Source organism: Sorex araneus, chromosome 1 (assembly GCF_027595985.1).
Source record: "Sorex araneus isolate mSorAra2 chromosome 1, mSorAra2.pri, whole genome shotgun sequence".
NCBI lineage: Eukaryota > Metazoa > Chordata > Mammalia > Eulipotyphla > Soricidae > Sorex > Sorex araneus.
In genome coordinates this window covers 136,691,359-136,710,681 of record NC_073302.1, presented here as the reverse complement: position 1 = coordinate 136,710,681, position 19,323 = coordinate 136,691,359, and the positions used below count along the sequence as shown (strand labels likewise).

Here is a 19,323-nt window from a genome sequence, read left to right as displayed (position 1 = left end):
GCGGCACGGGCCGTTGCCCTTTCCTGTTTAGGGGAATCACTAGTGCTACTGCTGCTGCTGCTGCTGCAAATTGAGAGGATTTAGGAAGGGGTGTCCGCCTTCCGCCCGGCTCTCCGAGATCGAGCACCTAGCCTGTACAGGTAGAGCACGTTTCCTGATCTTGCAGATTCACCCCTCCCGAGGAGCGCAGGACACAGGGGGAGCGGCGGGAATGACTGAGCTTAGAGTGCAGCTGGCTGGCACAGGAGTTCTTTGGGGGAAATGCTTCTTGGGGGAGCGGTTGGGTCGAAGTTGGGGCGTCCAGGAGGGGCAGCTCCAGAAGTGAGGCGCCCGTCCCTTGTAGTGGTCAGGTGTGAAACAATCAGGGGCGCCTGCCGGGCTTGGGAGAATGGCTGGAGCCCTGGGAAAGGCTGGGTGATGGTTGTTGAGCACTTGGAGAACTGGAATTGCTGGAACGGGAGCGCTTCGAACTAGCCAGTTCCGGTAACAGAGGGTTCGAGGGGAGAAGGAAGGGAGAGGAAAACCCCTTGAGCCTGGACCACGGTAGAGAGACCGAGGCAGGTATGTCCTTGCCACATCTCCCTTCGTGTGTCCCCCCCCCCCCTTCCCCCTCCCTTTTGGTTGTGAAAGCGAGGATCATGCTGGAAGGTGGCCTCCAACCTCTTATCTGGAATCAGCTAGTCCGGCTTCACAGGTGAGGGATCCGACTGGAAACAGGCTCCAACTTGAGTGAAAACTAAATTTCGCTACTGCCAAGCAATACCTTCAGCCATTCCCGACATCAGTAGACAATTTCAACTTCATCCCCACTTTTTTCTTTTTCTTTTTTGTATGTAATAGGGGCTATGTTCAGGGGTTAGGCGGTCAGGAACCACTCCCACCAGATCTCATGTTGCATGTGGTGGCAGGGACCAAACGCTGGGCCTTGCACATATTAGGCATGTCCTTAGCCATTTGAGCTGTCTCTCTCCTTCCTTCCTTCCTTCCTTCCTTCCTTCCTTCCTTCCTTCCTTCCTTCCTTCCTTCCTTCCTTCCTTCCTTCCTTCCTTCCTTCCTTCCTTCCTTCCTTCCTTCCTTCCTTCCTTCCTTCCTTCCGTTCAGGATTAACAGGCAACCACTGAAGGGAAACGTCTACAGATGACTTTACATGAAAATAAGAAGTGGATGACAAACTACGATATCCACAGCCAGGGAAAGATTGAGAAGCATTGGACCAGCTGGTTGGCTGGAATGTGCTGCCAGGGTCACAGTTCACATTCAGTGCTAACCCTCAGGGTGTCTCAGTTTCCCCTGCTGTACCTGCAGAAATTACAGAAATTGCAGAGATTGCAGGCACTCAGCCTCACATGCACGCCTGAGTCGGACAAGGTGGTATGTTACTGTGTGCTTGGTTTGTCTTGAGAGACTGCTTCACGCCTGGGCTTGACCCGTTTTGACTGGAAGGAGTTAGTGTTTCGTTTCTTCAGGGCTGACTTACTTAGAAAATAGAGAACACTGGATTCTGTCACCCCTCAGCCGCCTGTAATTCTTTTCTTTTAGTTGGGGGTCACACCCAGCAGTGCTGAGGTGATACTCAGCCCTGCAGTGCAAGCCAGATGATGCTGAGGTGGGTGCGTCTGTACCCAAGCAGTGCCAGGGGTCAACAGTAGGCTCAGGGGTCGGGAGGATAAGTTCATGTGCAGGACCCAAGTGCAAACCCTGGCACCACTTGCCCTGCTCTCCTCCATCCTACAGCACCAAAGGATGTAGCCCCCGAACCCCCTGGGCATCACCAGATCCACAGCACTGGGGATCCCAGCGCTTCGTGTGTGCTTCCTGACAATGAACTGCCTGGGTGTCACTAGAAATATGCCCCCTTAGGAGCTCCAGGCACTGCTAAGGAGATCCCGCCCCAATAAATGTCAGTTTTATTCATTAAAACGGTCACTTTGTGTTTCTTACAACTTTGTAACTAAGTTTTGTTACTGATTCAACTTCCCTCTTATATCTGACTCCTAGAATGAGGGAAAAAGAGAAAGCCTTTTAGCCTTAAGTGTTAGAATCTTTGTTTTTTTACTTGGTAGCGCCCAGTGGACCACCCCAAGCAGAGGGTCAAACCCAAGACTCCTACAGACTTTGTTCAGACCTCTGAATAATCTCCCAAGCCCTGTTTGGACTCTGCAATTTCAGGTCAGAAAGGCAAGAAGCAATGAGAAAAAGAAAGACAGGAGGAGGAGGGACTAAGGATGTATAGAAAAAATCTGGAGTCTTTAGTGAATCTAGTATAAAAGAGAGTAATTCCCCTCTGGAAATCTGACAAGCAAGTTAAGGCTTGAGAAATGACTGTTTCTTAGTGGGTTTATCAGTGTTGTTGGTTTTCGAACAAGAGCAGTTATTATCAATTCTATGCTTTCTGCTTTTCCTCTTTGAAGCTTTCTTCTTTTTCTTGTTGTGTGTGTGTGTGTGTGTGTGTGTGTGTGTGTGTGTAGATTTTTTTCTTTATCACTCTCCATTCCCATACTAGATTTCAATCTGTAGACTGTTCTCTGTCATGTTAGTAGTTACCCTTAATTGGAATCTGCATCACACCATAGTTAATATTGATTTGGACAATGCAAGGAGGGCCTTGAGCATTTTAATTCTAAGACTTGACTTTTTTCCTCAACCTTTTTACTTATTAGCCCTTTGGGATTATGATAGAATGATATAATAAAACAAAATGATAAGTAGGAAATAATGGTGTTTCCTGGTAAGTTTGTTTCATATTAGAGTACTGTTTTCTCTAATCCACATGGAGAAGGAAAGAAGCATTTATTAAATTAGAGGTTCCCAAACTTACTTCTTTACCTCTGCTTTTTCAGAGGGAAGAAGAAAACATCACTTAGCACTCCTATGGTGCTTGCAAATAGAACTGATACCTGCTATTTGCACCTGAATCTACTACCATCCACCCACATCACTACTTCCAGGGGTCCATGTCATTTTCTTTGGCAAACAGTAACCTAAATGTACCTTATTTGTGATTACAATCAAGTTAATATCATCTAGTCATATCCACCAACCTAAATTTATATCCATCAGCCTGTATTTGGTTTCTCTCTTCTCATTCAATACATTGCATTTATGCAGTGCTTTATTAAAATACATTCCTTGGGCTACACAGGAGATAGCTGAGGGGTCACCAATTTTCCAGGGTTTCAATTTCTTATGCATATAAATGTATTACTTTTAATAGTAAAATTATTTTTAATTGAGATTTGCATTTTTTTTTCTGATTACATAGGACTCGATTCTTCAGAGTTTAAAATTTGAGAAAAATGGCAAATACAGATAGTGATTCTAGGCATCTTCTCATCTCTGAGGTAGATCAAGAAGTAAATACTGGACCAATGAATATTCAGTATGATTCATCAGATATAAGAGCTAAAAGGTAAGTGCTTAAAATAAAACAATTATTTTATAATTTGGGTTTTAAACTACTAAAATACAAATAGTTGCAATCCATACATAACTTTGATTATAAAAATTTTATTAGACCTATGTGTCTCTGTTTGGGAAAGAACAAATATGGGTACTATTTTGGCATCTATACTTCTTTTTTTTAAAACATGAAACACAGTATCTGATTTAGGAGGGTTTAGCGTAAGTTTTACAAAGTAAGATTGATTCGTAGAATTCATTTAATGATTATATACTGCTGTCTGCTTTGTGTAAGATGTGCTAGGTGCTAAGTTCTAGTAGGTAGTCTAAAATAGTAGTTTAAGATAGTTTAAATCTAAAATTCTTTCCATTGCATACTTGAAAAACCCAGGAAACCCATTAAAATTATTGCCAATAATATGAAAATTTTGTCAAGAGACTACTTACAAAATAGCCAAAAATAAATAATATTTTGATGAGAATATAATGGAAGATAAAGACATAGGAATAACCTTCAGAATGTACAAATTCTATATGAGAAAAACTATACCCTTAAAATCATTGACCTAAAATAGTAAAGTATTTCTTCAAATTAGAGATGTTGCATCATTTTGTTTATATGTATATGTTTATAGTCAAGATAAACTGCTATCAGTACCACTGCTTTAGGGCTCTTTAAGGCTCAGAAAAATCTCTTTAGGACTCAGAAACAAAATTCTGCATTTACTGAAGAAGTCTTGACCTTGCTATTTTGCTATTTTTGTCATGTTTCTTGAACAGTTATAAAAATAGAAATAGCTGGGCAGGAGTACAGCAGGTAGGGCATTTGCCTGGCATGTGGCTGACCTAGGTTCAATCCTTGGCACCCCATGTGGTCTCCCAAGCCTGCAGGGAATAATTCCTGAGCACCACTCGGTGTGACCCCAAAACAAAAACAAACAGAAAAGTGGAAGTAGTGGCCAAAGATATAGTACAGCAGGTAGGGAGCTTGTCTTGCACATGGCTGACTCAGTTCAATTCCCAGCACCCTACAAGGTCTCCCAAGCCCTGCCAGGAGTGACCCTGAGCACAGAACCAGGAGTAAGCCCTGTACACCATCTGATGTGGTCCCAAAACAACAACAATGGAAATAGAGCCCCTGAGATGGCTGAAAGAGCTAGTGCACATGCTTTATATGTAGAGGTCCTACATTGGGCCCCACCATGCCTGGTTTCCTGTGGCCTTTGGTGAACCGTAGTGCTGAGCCACAGCTGCACCGCATTGCCAGGCTCAGCACTGAAACTTGAGACACTCATAGCCAAAATGAGTATCTCTGGGAGCAGCGCCCAGGCCCTCTCTACACTGCTTGGGAATCACCCCTCAACCCTTTTTAATTAAAATAAGAAAATATATCACTAGTATTTCACATTTAATTATTTCAAATAATTTTTTTTCCACTTTTCTTAAGTATATGGTTTACAGTTATGTTAGTGTTTGTGCTCTTGGCATACAGAATTACTGTACCGTCAACAAAGCATCCAAAAGCCTCCACCTCTGATCTTGGTCTTTTTCTGGCCTGAGTCATTTTTTGACTTGGAGTCATCAAGAGTGATATTTTGGAAGCCAGGGACAGGGCTTAGTGAACTGGAGCTCAAGCTTTGCATGCTGGAACCCCCAATTCACTCCTGGACTCTGCATGGTCTTCTGAGTACACTAGAAGCAATCCCAGGGGCTGGAGAGATAGCACAGCGGGTAGGGCGTTTGCCTTGCACGCGGCCGACCCGGGTTCAAATCCCAGCATCCCATATGGTCCCCTGAGCATGGCCAGGGGTAATTCCTGAGTGCAGAGCCAGGAGTAACCCCTGTGCATCGCCAGGTGTGACCCAAAAAGCAAAAAAAAAAAAAAAAAGAAGCAATCCCAATGCACTGAGCCTGGGGTACCCTTAAAGTCCTGGCCAGTGTAGCCCAAATGAATAAACTGGTGATTTTTTTTCCTCACAAAACCAGAATTGTCATTTGTACCTTTAAAGGCACTCATAATGTATTCTCTCTCTCTCTCTCTGTCTCTCTCTCTGTCTCTATCTCTCTCTATCTCTCCCTCCCCCCCTCTCCATCTCTCTCTTTCTCATTCTCTCTCATATACATATGAGAGCAGTAGCACAGCGGGTTGGGCATTTGCCTTGCAAATGGTTCAGTTCCTCCCCTTGAGAGCCCAGCAAGCTACCAAGATACTCTCGCTCCCAGGGCAGAGCCTGGCAAGCTACCTGTGGCATATTCAGTATGCCAAAAACAGTAACAACAAGTCTCACAATGGAGATGTAGTCTCATAATGGAGCCATTACTGGTGCCCGCTCAAGCAACTCAATGAGCAACGGGATGACAGTGACAGTGACAATACATATATATATATATATACATATATACGTATATGTATATACATATATACTGGCAGAGGTGTGCGGGACCTGGGGCCGAGATCTCCAAGGCTACTCTGATTGGGACTGGGCCTCTTCCACCCAGTAGCTAGGTTTATGGTTTCACACCCAGAAACTGCACCTGGTGCCGTGTAATCCCATCAATGGCCAACATCCAGAGACTGTAAAACCAAGCTCAAAAAATAAAAATTAAAAAAAAAATTTAAAAACCAAGCTCCCAGAAGCATGGCTGCAGTGCAGCCACACAATATCTGATAGCCTAGTTCTCCCTCTTGGAGAACCTGGCAAGCTACTGAGAGTTTACTGCCCGTACAGTGGAGAGTCTGGAAAGCTCCCCATGGTGTATTCATATGCCAAATACAGTATCAATGATGGGTCTCATTCCCCTGACCCTGAAGAGCCTCTAATGTGGCACCATTGGGAAGGATGAGTAAAGAGAGACTGTTAAAATCTCAGGGCTAGGATGAATGGAGACGTTACTGGGCCCACTCGAGCAAATCGATGATCAACAGGATGATAGTGATATATATATATATATATATATATATAACCCTTTCTTCCCTCTCTCCCTCCCTTCCTTCCCTCTCTTCCTCCCTTCCTTCCCTCTCTTCTTCCCTCCCTCCCTCCCTCCCTCCCTCCCTCCCTCCCTCCCTCCCTCCCTCCCTCCCTCCCTCCCTCCCTCCCTCCCTTCCTTCCTTCCTTCCTTCCTTCCTTCCTTCCTTCCTTCCTTCCTTCCTTCCTTCCTTCCTTCCTTCCTTCCTTCTGTCACCATGAGACATACAATTACAAAGCTGTTCATGACCGGGTTTCAGCCATACAGTGATCCAACACTCATCCACTCATCCCACCACCAGTGACCCCAGTTTCCCTCACGCCACCCCCCCTCCCCCAGCCTGCCTCTATACAGGCACTTTCTCTCTTTCTCTCTCTCTCTTCCCCCCCCCTTGCTCCCTCTCCCTCTCCCCCCTCTTCTTTTAGGCATTATGGTTTATGGTTTCCAATACAGATACTGAGAGGTTATCATGTTTGTTCCTTCATCTACTTTAAGCACGCAGTTCTTAAACAGAGTGATCATTTCTTTCATAATGATCCCTTTTTATCCCAATTGCCTTCTCCCGCAGCACTTGAGGCAGGCTTCCAACTGTGAACTAATCCTCCTTGCCCTTGCTTCTACTGTCCTTGGATATTAGTCTCATATTATGTTTTATTATATTCCACAAATGAGTGCAATCATTCTATGTCTGTTGTTCTCCTTGGATCATTCCTTGAAAGAGTTTTTGTCCACATCACTGATGCTTTGTTTTGATGCTTGCACTTTCTTGACCTTACCAGAAGGTGTCACAAATGATGTTCTAGTTATTCCTTAGATGGTACTTAATGTAGTTTGATGATTGAAATGGCCAAAGATGGCAGTTACATGTCTTCCCCCAGAAATAACTGCTGTCCTGACTGCCACCAGACCGACAGCGATGAAATGGTTATGACACAAGTCCTTTCAGAAATGTTTAAGTGCTAGAATCAGTAGAGTTTGTACAGAAAAGGCATATTCTTTAGTCAGTGGGAAGACTCTAAAGTAACATGTCTTACTTTTTACATTTAAATCCATAAATTTAGTATTATCCCCTCAGCTCCACAAAGAAAACATGTTTTCAGTTCCAAAGCTTATCAACACCTAGCAGTTTCACAACTAAGATTATGCTCACAATGTCTATAATGTTTGTAGAAGATTGCTTAATACAGCATTTTTGTAGTAGCAAGATTGAAAACAAAATGTCTTTTCTTACAGGACTGGATAAATATATTTTGGCAGATTCATAAAATGGAATGTTTTCCACCGTTAAAAAGAAAGATGTGACATGGGGCCAGAGAGAGCTAGTGCCGCGGGTAAGGCTCTTGCCTTGCACACATCTGACCCGGCCGGGTTCTGTCCTTCACACTCCATATTGTATTCCAAGCCCTGCCAGGGTTGATCCTTGAGCACAGAATCAGGAATAATCTCTGAGCACTGTTGGGTGTGGCCAAAAACATAGAAGAAAAATGAAGAAAAGAAGTTATTTTATTAAGTACCAAATTGGAACGTTTCCAATGTTTATTAAGTGAAAAGTCGAGAGCAGAACAGTATGTAGAGCATACTGCTGTTTTGATAGAAATGAATCAGTAAATCATATGAAATATGTATAAGTGAAGCTAGAGGAATAAATAGAAAATTATAAGAATGGGTCGTTGCCTCCAGAGATAAAGTGTGCTTCAGATAGGAAATATGGCAGGTACTTTAAGTACTGAACAAATACTCAATAATCCAATCTATTCCTTGCCACAGAGTCTTGTTTTGTTAAGGATTGAAGTGGGTTCCAATCCAGGAAATGAAGAAATATTGATTTAAAGCTAGTCTTGATAATCCTCTTTCTGTTATTCAGGTACTTAATATTTTTAATCTTTATTGCTACTGGTATGACAAGTAAAATTTTTACAAGAGAAATTGATCATTTCATATAGTAGTCATCATAGGAAATAATGAATCTTCTCATTTTCACTTCATTTTGTAGTATCTGTGAATACAAGAACTAATGATTGTTGACTGAATGCTCAGAATTGTCTTGAAACCTCTAAGTTCTGTGATAAATAATTAACCACTGTGACAGTAAAACAGGTCATTAAAGTTAATTCCATTGCAATAAATTGTCAGTAGTTCATTTCACTGGGAATTTGTTAAAGGTGTAGATTAAATGGAAATATGTTTTCTTAATGAAATTTGTCAAAATGAGAGGGTATCAGCTATTCACAGACATGGGATAACTACTTAGATAAGCCTGTTTTAAGGAAGGCATGCATTTATAGGGACTTAGCAGTATTGGATACTGATTTACTTACAAAACAGTCTGTTTTAGAAAGGAGAATAAGTGTTTATTATTGAATAAGAGAAATGTTCAGTATCAAAAAAATTTTATTATCATTTTTTAATTTATTCTTTAATTAGCGAGTCATAGTGAGGGTACAGTTACAGATTCACACATTTTAGTTCTTGTTTTTCCCTCATGCAATGTTCGAGAGCCCATCTCTCCACTAGTATCCATTCTCCACCACCAATGAACCCAGTATCCCTCCCACCCTCCTATCCCATCCCCCCCACCCTGCCTCTGTGGCAGGGCATTCCAGTTTGTTCTCTTTCTCTCCTTTTGGGTGTTGTGGTTTGCAGTAGGGATATTGAGTGGCCATCATGTTCAGTCTCTAGTCTAACTTTCAGCACACATCTCCCTCCCCGCGTGGGATTTCCAGTCACATTTTACTTGGTGTTCCCTTCTATCTGGGATGACTTTCCCCCAGCGTGTGAGGCCAGCCTCCAAGCTATGGAGCCAACCTCCTGGTATTATATACTATTATTCTTGGGTGCCAGTCTCCTACTCTGCCATTTTATATTCCACAGATGAGTGCAATCTTTCTATGTCTGTCCCTCTCTTTCTGGCTCATTTCGCTTAGCATGATACTTTCCATGTTGATCCACTTATATGCAAAGTTCATGACTTCATCTTTTCTAACAGCTGCATAGTATTCCATTGTATAGCTGTACCAAAGTTTCTTTAACCAGTCATTTGCTCTTGATCACTTGGGTTTTTTCCAGATTCTGGCTGTTGTAAACAGTGCTGCGATGAACATATAAGTGCAGATGTCATTTTGACTATACTTTTTTGTTTCTCTGGGATATATTCCCAGAAGTGGTATTGATGGATCAAATGGAAGCTCAATTTCTAATTTTTTGAGAAGTGTCCGTATTGTTTTCCAAAGGGGCTGGACCAGTCGGCATTCCCACCAGCAGTGTAGAAGGGTCCCCTTCTCCCCACATCCTCCCCAACAGTGGTTGTTTTTGTTCTTTTGGATGTGTGCCAGTCTCTGTGGTGTGAGGTGGTATCTCATGGTTGTTTTGATCTGCATCTCCCTGATGATTAGTGATGCAGAGCATTTTTTTATGTACCTTTTAGCCATTTGTATCTCTTTCTTGGAAAAGTTTCTATTTATTTCTTTGACCCATTTTTTGATGGGGTTAAAATTTTTTATTTTATATCCTCTATGTTGGGTTGGAGCAATAGCATAGGGGGTGGGGTGTTCGCCTTTCATGTGGCTGACCCGTTTTTGATTCATCCGCCCTCTCGGAGAGCCTGGTAAGCTACCCAGAGTATTGCACCCGCACGGCAGAGCCTGGCAAATTTCCCGTGACGTATTCGATATGCCAAAAACAGTAACAATAAGTCTCACAATGAGAAACGTTACTGATGCCCGCTCGAGCAAATCGATGACAGTGACAGTGATTATGTTGTCTTATATACATAAAGAAGATTCATCTTAGACAACTGTTTCCTAAATTCCAGTTATTTTAGTCATATTGTGACTTTGTTTCTATGCCATTATGAGCTGGGTAATATCATAATTTCATGTATATATTATAAAATTTTATTATTTAAAATTAGGGTTAATTTAGCCTTTGCATGTTTCTGAAATGATGGATTGGAAGTAATATTTACACTTTTTTCAAATATGAATTGTAATAGGTAACAAGTAATTAAAATAGCGTTCATCCTTGTGCATCTTCATATCATCTTATATATCATCACACTTTGGATGGTATCTTTGTTCAATGTCGGTACAGAGAACAAACATTTGATATTTTCAGATTATTTAGCCTATTTAGCTTGTGGTTGATTCTATCTCTTCCACTAGGTGGCAGTGAAAATCATATATCAGTTCAGCTATAACAATTTTATTAACTTTTTTTTTATTAACCTTTTTTCTTTCTTTTTGGGTCACACCCAATGATGCACAGGGGTTACTCCTGGCTCATGCACTCAGGAATTACTCCTGGCGGTGCTCGGGGGACCATATGGGATGCTGAGAATCAAACTGCAGTGCTATCACTCCAGCCTCAGTGACAGATCTTTTTACCTTTTCAGTGGAACTGTGTTCTAGTTAGACTCAGGTGGAGGAATGATCTTATCATTGTTCAGAGAAGTCACATGTTATAGTCATTTGAATCATCTGAGCTTCTACAAACTACACAAGTCACTTTTGCCTCTGCAGGCTTTCCCTCTTCCTGGTTTTTGCCTTTTTGGGGTCGAGTAGGAATGTGGGTGGAGGGACAGAAAGATTTAGAAATCTCCAGTGCTGATTGTGGTACATTTCATTAGAAGTTACTCTAAGAGATGGTTTCCCTGTTTTCCTTAGACTTCTGTAACCAAAGATAGAACTGATATTCAGAGTTGCTTCATCCTTTACTGCTAATCTGTGATTGTGCTCTTTTGGAGATGATCATCGAGCTATTCTAAAACCAGATTATGAAGTGGTTTAATTTGGGGGTGCTTAACTTCTTTTTCGGTTTCCTCTACTTCTGTTTCATCTTGCCCTTTCCCCACTTTCTAGTGCGTCCTTTTCTGTAGGCCAGTATTCCCTAGGGTAGGAATTCCCCTCGGAATTCCCTTTTGGCAATATTTTGTAAGCCATGCTCATTTTTGCCCCTATTTTCCAGTCTTTATCTGTTCTATTTTTGCAGTGTTCTGTTGTCTATTTGCTGTGCTAACATTAAAAACAATCTGATGTTTCAGAGACCTACCCCTACCCTATATTGATTAATGACTTCAGTATTTTATTCACCTATGCATTTTTCTTTGGCGGGAGACCTTCCACGTGATGCTCAGTGAGTTTAGGGCACCCCAGCGATACTCAGTGAATTGCCAGCTGCCCCGGAAGTTTAGCGCCAGGATTTGAGGAAAGCTGTGCGGCTTATCAGGGCTTCCCCGGCAGTGCTTGGTGCTCCAGGGTGGCTGTTTGCATTTTAATGTGGATGTCTAATTAACTTCTCGTCCTGGAAACCAAAATATCTAATCCAAAGTTTAACGTTCTCCAATTGAGGTGAATATGGCTCAGAGGTAGAATACATACATGCCTTGCAAAGGTCATGGCCCAGGCTTGACCCTGGCACACGTAGGCGCAAAATTTCAACTTTTAAAAATTGGTAACAATTCCAGTGCTCTAGTAATCCAGTGGGTTATTCCAATATAGGCAGCATTCCAGGTGCCCTTCAAACATACTACAGTACTCTGTGTATGTCCCCTGTTTTCTAGCCCTTTGAGAGTCTCTATCTCTGATTGTTCTGTTATTTTTCTTGGATTTATTTATTTATTTTTGGAGTAATCCTTGAAAAGTCTTACATAACTTCTCATGATTTCTTGTTCTGAGACTTCTTCTTACAATCTGTTTTTTGGATATAAAATATCATTCCTAAAGTTTTAAGTATTAGAAGATAAATGAATGCCTTAACATTTCAAGTTAGGAAATAATTTTCTGTTAAATAATATAGGAAGCTTGGTATTTTGCAAGAACATCACAGTTCCTCATTTTTATCTCCAATATTTTATAATTCATCATGTTTTGTTTGCTACTAACATTAAGTTAATTTCTTTTTCTTTTGTCATCCTAACGTTGGCTTTATTTATATTTTCCAATACCTCTGTTTACTTTTATTGGGTTGGGTCACACCCAAAGGTGCTTGGGAGGCTGCTTCCAGCTCAGGGCTAGAGGAACTCTGTTGCTGGGGATGGAACCTGGGTCTCTCCTACATGCAAGGCACATGGTACACTCTAAACCCATGAGCTGTCTCCCTAGCCCCCGCCTCTGCTAGCTTTTACTTTCCCATTTTACTTACCTTTACTTCATATGTAGAGTTCCTTCTAATCATTTCTTCTTCCTTTTTTTAGGCCGGGGAGGGTGTGTTGTGGGTCACACACCGAAATTCTCAGGGGTTACATCTGGCTTCGCACTCACACTCAGGAATTACTCCTGGCCATGCTGGGGACCATATGGGATGCTGGGGATCGAACCTGGGTTGGCCGCATGCAAGGGAAATGCCCTACTCATTGTACTATCACTCTAGTCCACTTCTAATCATTTTTTAAATCCTGATTTTTATTCATTATAAACTGACAGCATCTTCTATCTACACTTGAGTATAGCTATACTGAGCACTTATATATTTAAAATGCATATTGTTATGTTTTATTCATTTTACAACTTCTGTTATAATTATTTACTCTTCTGTACAGATAGATATTTTCATTACTTTTATTCTTTTGGTTTTCATTAAGGTATACTTAGTCTTGGTTATTAAGGCTAGAAAATTTGCATGTTAAAAATAATTTCTTAAAATGAGGTATGGCCCTCAAACGTTTCTAGTACTTTTGAAATTTTTTTTAAACTCCTCAAAATATAAATTTAAGATTACTGGGACTGAAGCGATAGCACAACGGGTAGGGCATTTGCCTTACACGCGGCCGAACCAGGTTCTAATCCCAGCATCCCATATGGTCCCCTGAGCACCACCAGGGGTAATTCCTGAGTGAAGAGCCAGGAGTAACCCCTGTGTATCGCCGGGTGTGACCCAAAAACCAAAAAAAAAAAAAAAAAAAATTTAGGATTACTGTTTGACCCTAAATTTGTCTCTTTAGCATATGACCAAGAGAATTGTAAATATAACTATTGTTACAAACAGCCATTGGTAAGATTCAGAATAGTCAAAAGTGGAAACAATGCAAATGTCTATTAACTGATAAATAGAAATGTGATGTCTGTGTGATGGAATATTTAGTCCTTAAGAAAGATACCAAGGGCACTGATGGAGGGATGGGTAAATGATCACTGTATGACTGAAATGCAAACACAAAAGTTCATAAGTTTGTAACTGTACTTCACAGTGATTCACTAATAAAAAAATTTTTTTAAAAGTATTTAAAAAGATACCAATATTAGCTACAATATTCATGAACCTTAAGTATACAAATGAAGCCCTGTGGGAAAAAGGCACATAGTATAGGATTAATTTTAGGTAAGCTGTGTAGATCAGGGAAAGTCAAGAGAAACATAATATAGGTTCATGATTTCCAGGAGCATGAGAGAGGGAAGAATAGAACCTAGGTTTTCTCTTGGGGGTAATGAAAATGTTCCAAAACTTCCAAAATTGATGCTATGCTTATTTTTCATTCGGAAAAATACTGACAGCCCATCCTGAGCCGGCATAACCAAGGGCCTTGTGATGAATCATCCCGTAAGGGGCGCTGCTGTAGGGTCTGGCTAAGCCCCGTGAGGAGCAGAATGGAGCCATTTGTAGTACTCACGGCTAGGTGCTTTCGGAGAGTAGGTGCTGTGTGAGGACTTTTGTCTTGATAGTTGTTTTGGCTGAGCTTGAGGTTTATCTCTGTGGTTTCTGTTTTATTTTTAATAAATTTGAGGTCGGTTTTCTTATGGGTTTAAGCCATCTGGTGACAAACATTTCTAAAAGTAAAACCTATTGCAGTGTTCCCTGACATAGAACTGGTCAGGCAGGACCTGTTCCCACTGCCCGTGGTCTCTGCCCTTCAGGAAGGTAAGCGGGGTCCCTAAGGAGGCTTTCTGTGGTCGAGGGCAGAGGTTAGAAATTTTTTCCTGTAAAGTGCCAGGTAGTAAATATTTTAGTCTTGGAGCAAATGGACTCAGCTTTGCCACTGTGAGGTGAAAACAGGTTCCCCCAAGCCCCACCAGGAGTGATCTGTGAGTGCAGAGCCAGGAGTAAGCCCTGAGCGCCACTGGGTGTGCCCCACAAACCTTCCCTCCTGAGCTCTCCTCGCCAAAAAAAAAAAAAAAAATCCCTATATTTATGATACAGGCAGGCACTGGACCAGATTTGTTCTATCTGACCATCATCTACAAGCCACTGTCTACAAGACAGGGCTCTAGGAACCCAGGTTTAAGCTGCCGTTGGGAGAGGTCCTTGCTATTGCTATGACTCCTCAGGAGACTGCTTCCCTTGTTCTGGAAGAAGACTCAGGACTGGAGAGGTGGTATAGATGGAAGCCACTTGCCTTCCACACAGCTTGGTTCGATTCCTGGCACTGCCTGAATACAGAGCTAGGGATAAGCCTTGAGGCACTGCCAGGTGTAGCCCAAGCACCCACCTACCACCACCACCAAACAAAAGTAAGGCCCTGCACCTTAATTTAGCTCTACTTCTACATCTAATAAAAAAAAATATTCTCATCAAAGTGACCCTTCATGCAACGAAACAGCAAAACAAAACAAAATCTCTAGCTCCTCCCAGAATCTCACGTCCTTGAAGCAAACCTAGAGTCCTTTGCCAAGACCATCCCGGATCTTAACTGTCAGAAACTTTCAAGATAGTCTGAGGCTAAGAGTTATATGCTGGGTGTAAGGGTGCAAGAATGCAATGTCAAGAAATAATAATGTTTTACAATTTAAAAAATGTCCTTAAGAATCACTGAAATGTGCCCCCACAAAAAGTGATTATTAGAAGCATATTTTTTGTATTGAGAATTCTTCCTGAAAACATTCTTGGCTGGGAATGTGACTTGTGTCCTCCCCACTCCCTAGAGCACATGCCTCACATAATTTAGTCCCTGGCATCACACACGAGAAAGAAGAAACCCTCCCAGGGCCTCTAGCCGGCAGTGTTGTCTAACTAGAATGACCTTCTCTGTCGCAAGCCTCTTTATCATAGCAGAACTTTTCTTATCCTTTTAGAGCAGTAGCATTGGCTCTCTAAATAAATGTATTGGGTTCATACAAGCACTGCAGGGGTCAGAGAAATAGTACAGCAAGTAGGACACTTGTCGAGCCCGCTGCAAACCTAGTTTTGACCCCGTGTATCCCATATAGTTCCCCCCAAGCCCACCACGAGTGTATCCTGAGCATAAATGCAGAAGTCAGTCCTGAGTACTGTCCGGCATGATTCCAAAATCAAAATAAATAAATAAACCAAGCATAGCAAATTTGTGTAATAAGACAAAGAGACACTTCTGTTTCCTTAAGTAAAGTGATTTAAATAAAAACATTGTCCTATAATAAAGGAAAATAAGTTGATATATTGTGCGGTCTCTCTGCACCTTTCTCTTCCTCCTAGTCTTGGGTTTTTTCCTTCTGATAAAAGATAAAGATGCATATTTGGCCATTTTAACCATTGCTAATTGTACAATTGATGGTAGCCATTCATTACATTTTCAATGTTATGCAGCTATTATCACTGTTTCCAAATTTCATCAAGTCAAAACAAAACATCAATTGGGCACTAATTTCCTGGTCTCTCATCCCTCCCCAATGCGCAGTACTGACTTGTGTACTTCCAGTCTCTATGGATTTCCAGTTATTTCATCTAAGTGGAATCACATTTATCTTTGGGCCTAATTTATTTCACTGTATATTGTTTTTGAGATTTTTCTGTGTTGTAGCATGGATTATCACAATTTCAATATTCCTTTTTGTGACTGAATGATATTCTATTTTATGGAATAAAAATGTATATTTTAAAAATGTATATTTATTTTCAAAAATTCTTCCTAAGCATCCTTCAAAATATATAAGGTAACATAACATGGCCCCCTGAGTATCACTGGATGGAGCCTGGGAAGCCCCTCCTGGGAAGCCCTCCCAAATATATGTATTTAAGTGTACCATGATTTAACAATGTTTTGATCATAAACTTGGCAACTTTAATGATTTTAATGTGATTCGCAGCTTTCCACATACCACATTTATGTTCTATTTTGATTTCTTCTAATAGAATCTCAGGTACAGAGATTTAAATAAAGCACATAAGCACAATTAGGGCTCTTATACATATAGCCGATTTGTTTTCTTTTTGGGCTACAGCTGATAGTGCTCAGGGCTCCTGACTCTGTGCTCAGGGATCACTCCTGATGGGGCTCAGGGGACTATATGGGGTGCTGGGATCAAACACAAGTTGGCCGTGTGCACAGCAAATGCCCTGCTTACTATATATTGCTCTAGCCTCCAATCAATTTCTTAGATTGAACCACTATGCTATTGGCAATGTATGAAAGTTGCAATTCATAAGTTCTTTTCTTGCATTATTTTCTTTTTCCCTAAAATATCTTGCATTTTGTTTATGAAAGTTGCCTATTAAAGCTGACAGGAGTCAAGTGGCAGCTTGGGTTTTACATCAAGTTTTTGTCTTGAGCAGTGTTGCTCTGGGGTCAGCCTGCTGAGCCAAATGCTGCGTAATCAACAATGGATAACTAGACAGGCTACACAGTAGTTGCCATCTGGGTTGAAAATAGAGCCACCATCCTCCCAATAATCATTTCCTGTGCAATATTCCTTGCTAGTGGCAGAGTAGTTCTCTTAGTCTGTCTCCATTTCTTGAAAACCATGATACAGACGTCAAGGCCTGGTATAGTATCTCTTTCTTAAGTCGTGGGAGAAGAATAATACACAGACTCCTTTTCTCTGTTAATCTGTTTCAAGAGTAGACAGGCTTGGACTTAGTGTGTTTCAGATTTCTAGATAAATTAAGAGAGATGCTGGAGATGTAGCTCCCTGATAGAGCACATACTTTGTATGTGACATAGGAAGTTCCTCATTAAATATCCAGCAACTCTTTCTCACCCTCAAATGTCAAAGAAAGGGACAGAGGAGATGACTCAAAGGCCTGGAGTGTGTGCTTTGCATGTGCGAGATTCAGTTGTGATCCCAGATAGCACATGGTGTCCTGCCACTATTCATGACTCCCTTGGGAGCAACCTTTGATCATTGATGGGTGATTAATCCTTCTAATTGAGAACATGAAAAGAAACCAGTTTTGGTCTTCATTTGAAAAATACTTATGTATAAAAAAGACTTATTATAACATGTACTTGATGAATTCTTTTTAAAAAATGTTTTATGATATAACTCCACGACTCACCAATGTGCTGTTAATACAGTTGTTTCAGATGTTCAGTGTTCCAACATCAATCCTACCACCAGTGATCCCCCTCCACCAACATCCCCAGTTTTCCACCTACCTCTCCAGTCTGCCCCCTTGTAAATTTGTAACAAACAAATTTACTTAATATTGTTTGTTACAACACAAAGACAAATGGATTTATTAAAACAGATAAAAAAGTGAATTTGTGATAATTGTTCTGTCTGACAATGGTGTTTCTAAAGTTATCGTCTGAGGATTTACTGGGCTGGTTGGTGATAGTTGAGCCTTATGTTTTATTACTTAGATTCATTGAGCTTGGTGGTCTTCCATGCAACTTTCCCCTTGGGTCTGCTATTATCCTACTGCTCTATTTGCTGGGTTCTTTATCTTCTTTTATCACCTTCACTGTATCACTGTATCACTGTCATCCCATTGTTCGTCGATTTACTTGAGTGGGCGCCAGTAATGTCACCATTCATCCCAGCCCTGAGATTTTAGCAGCCTCTCTCGTTTTTCCCAACAATTGGAGGCTCTTTTCAGGGTCAAGGGAATGAGACCTGTTTTTGTTACTGTCTTTGGCATATCAAATACACCATGGGGAGCATGCCAGGCTCTTCCATGTGGGCAGGATACTCTCGGTAGCTTGAGGGGCTCTCCGAGAGGCTTTCATTACCTTACCATTCATAAATAAGAAAGGACATATTAGCTGAAATGCTGGCCTTGCAATTTTTGTCTTCTCTGCTATTTTTTTTTTTAATGGGGAATAGTTAAGGTTACGAAACTGGAAAATTTTCTTTCTTTTCCAGAAATTCTTTTGGTGGAGTTGTGTAAGAAAGAGCAATCACGAACATGCCATTGCTGCTGACTGGCGTCTGCCCTTTATTTATAATTAAGACAAGCTCTCTATTTCAAAATACTAAGTTAATAATACTCTTAATTTATGGCACTGAAGTAGATTGAAATGATTTATGATTTATTTTGACCTCATAAACGTGGATAAAAGGAGGAGCTGCTTGAAAAGTGCTCTTCTGGGAATTTTCCCCACATTCTCAGTCTTCCTTTGTGAAAGCATGTCCCACTTGAAGCTGCTTATTCTAAGGAAAATGATGGGGTGGTGGAGCTGTTTCTACCAGCTTAGAGAAAGCCTCAAGAACATTGGTATTTTGTCAAAAGTGCTTTTAATATCCTTTTTTTTTTTAAAAAAAATTTTTTTAGGGTGGGTGGGTGGGTGGTGGCACACTTGATCAAAATGTTCCTGGTGTTTATGTAATTATTTAGCCACATTCCTGTCCTGATACTGAAAACAGAACAAGACCTTGGTTTTTGGTTACCAGTCACTTTGTGGTCATTAAAGAGATTATATGTTTTCAGGGCAGTATAATTAAAACAATTTGGTTTTTGGAAAACAAAAGTTGAAAGCATGAGTTGTGTTGAAAGAATTTTGAAACTTTTTGTAGACTCTGTATTTAATTAAGATATATGGGCCCAAAAATTAATATTCAGATCAAGTTCTTTGTCCATATGTTGTTGATGAAGATATTTATTTGTAGCTTAGCAATCACTTGGTCTTATGAAATGAGGAACTTATAAACTATAATCAGGTTTTTTGTTATTGTAGTTGTTTTTGTTTGGGGGCCATAACCAGAGATGCTCAGGGTTACCCCTGGCTCTGTGCTCAGGTATTACCCCTGGCGGTGCTTAGGGGACTGTATAGAATGCAAATGCCCTACCCACTATACTGTCACTCCATCCCTTTAATCAGGATTTTATTAA

The 19,323-nt window shown here is 41.0% G+C and overlaps 1 protein-coding gene across 2 annotated transcripts in view; it reads left to right on the top strand.

Annotated features, from left to right (window-relative positions):
• SLC38A9 (solute carrier family 38 member 9) overlaps positions 1–19,323 on the top strand; it is a 65,504-nt gene continuing 46,181 nt past the window's right edge. The window contains exons 1-2 of one of the 2 annotated variants that reach the window (XM_004608435.2): positions 1–140; positions 3,263–3,409. In XM_004608435.2, coding sequence (XP_004608492.2) covers positions 3,297–3,409 — 113 coding nt within the window. In that variant the 5' untranslated portion in view covers positions 1–140; positions 3,263–3,296. Of the gene's footprint in view, positions 141–3,262; positions 3,410–19,323 lie in introns of those variants that run through there. The other variant, XM_055118506.1, reaches the window with a different exon arrangement.